Genomic DNA, 761 nt, shown 5'->3' with positions numbered 1-761 from the left:
TCCATTTCTTAGCGTTAAAAGGTTTCATAAAATTTGTATCTCAACCTCTTCCATGCTGTAATTTACAGTGCCTAACATCACTCTTCCCTAACCATCAAACGGCTGCTTGGATGCCAGAGCAACGACGGCGTGTCTTGTACTATATGGTTGTTGTTACCTTGCTTAACAAGGTTTCTGTCAAGGTGGATGCAGAGTCAGAATCCCGGACCGGGGGGTTAGTTAGTCAGTCCGCGTTGTGGATCAAAATCACATGCCGTGTGGACGTACAATTTAGACCTCCACCTCAAGAACGTTCACGGTTCAACTAGCCATGAATCCCATAGCCGCATGTACGAGCTCACCCAGCGTGAGCGTGACATAATGAAGGTGGTGTGGAGCAATCGTCGTGCCCAGGCCGGACAAGACATCTCGAAGAAAGGGAAGAACGTTCCGCTCGTTATCTCTGAAGCTCAGAGTGCTCGAATGGTCAACAGGTATGCGGTAACTTCTTCTTCTTATCTATCATTACTTACTTACATCTTGTCCAGCTCTGCGTTTATTGCGTCAGAGTCCGACGCCTCCACCTCCTCATCTTAAAATGACGACGACGTGGGAGGTCGCTCATCTGCACGCCCTGCCAGTGTTTGAGATACCCACCCACCGTTCCCCGGCATTGTGCTTCAGCATTTCGCAAGCTATGTCTCGCCTTTTCGTTTCTATCTCGACTCGATCACCATGTAATTACTACTAGACCACACGCTTGAAATATACACTTTGCACTC

The 761-nt window shown here is 48.2% G+C and overlaps 1 protein-coding gene across 1 annotated transcript; it reads left to right on the top strand.

Moving 5' to 3' along the window:
- Positions 1-327: 327 nt before the first annotated feature.
- CONPUDRAFT_160551 (uncharacterized protein) lies at positions 328-576 on the top strand (the record flags this gene model as incomplete). The annotated part of the gene is made up of 2 exons (XM_007777694.1): positions 328-473; positions 528-576. 2 exons carry the CDS (start codon positions 328-330, stop codon positions 574-576), a joined length of 195 nt encoding a protein of 64 aa, XP_007775884.1.
- Between the last annotated feature and the right edge of the window lie 185 nt (positions 577-761).

This window comes from Coniophora puteana (genome assembly GCF_000271625.1).
Source record: "Coniophora puteana RWD-64-598 SS2 unplaced genomic scaffold CONPUscaffold_27, whole genome shotgun sequence".
Classification (NCBI taxonomy): domain Eukaryota; kingdom Fungi; phylum Basidiomycota; class Agaricomycetes; order Boletales; family Coniophoraceae; genus Coniophora; species Coniophora puteana.
The sequence above is the reverse complement of the archived record's forward strand: the minus strand, read 5'-3'. Positions and strand labels throughout refer to the sequence as shown.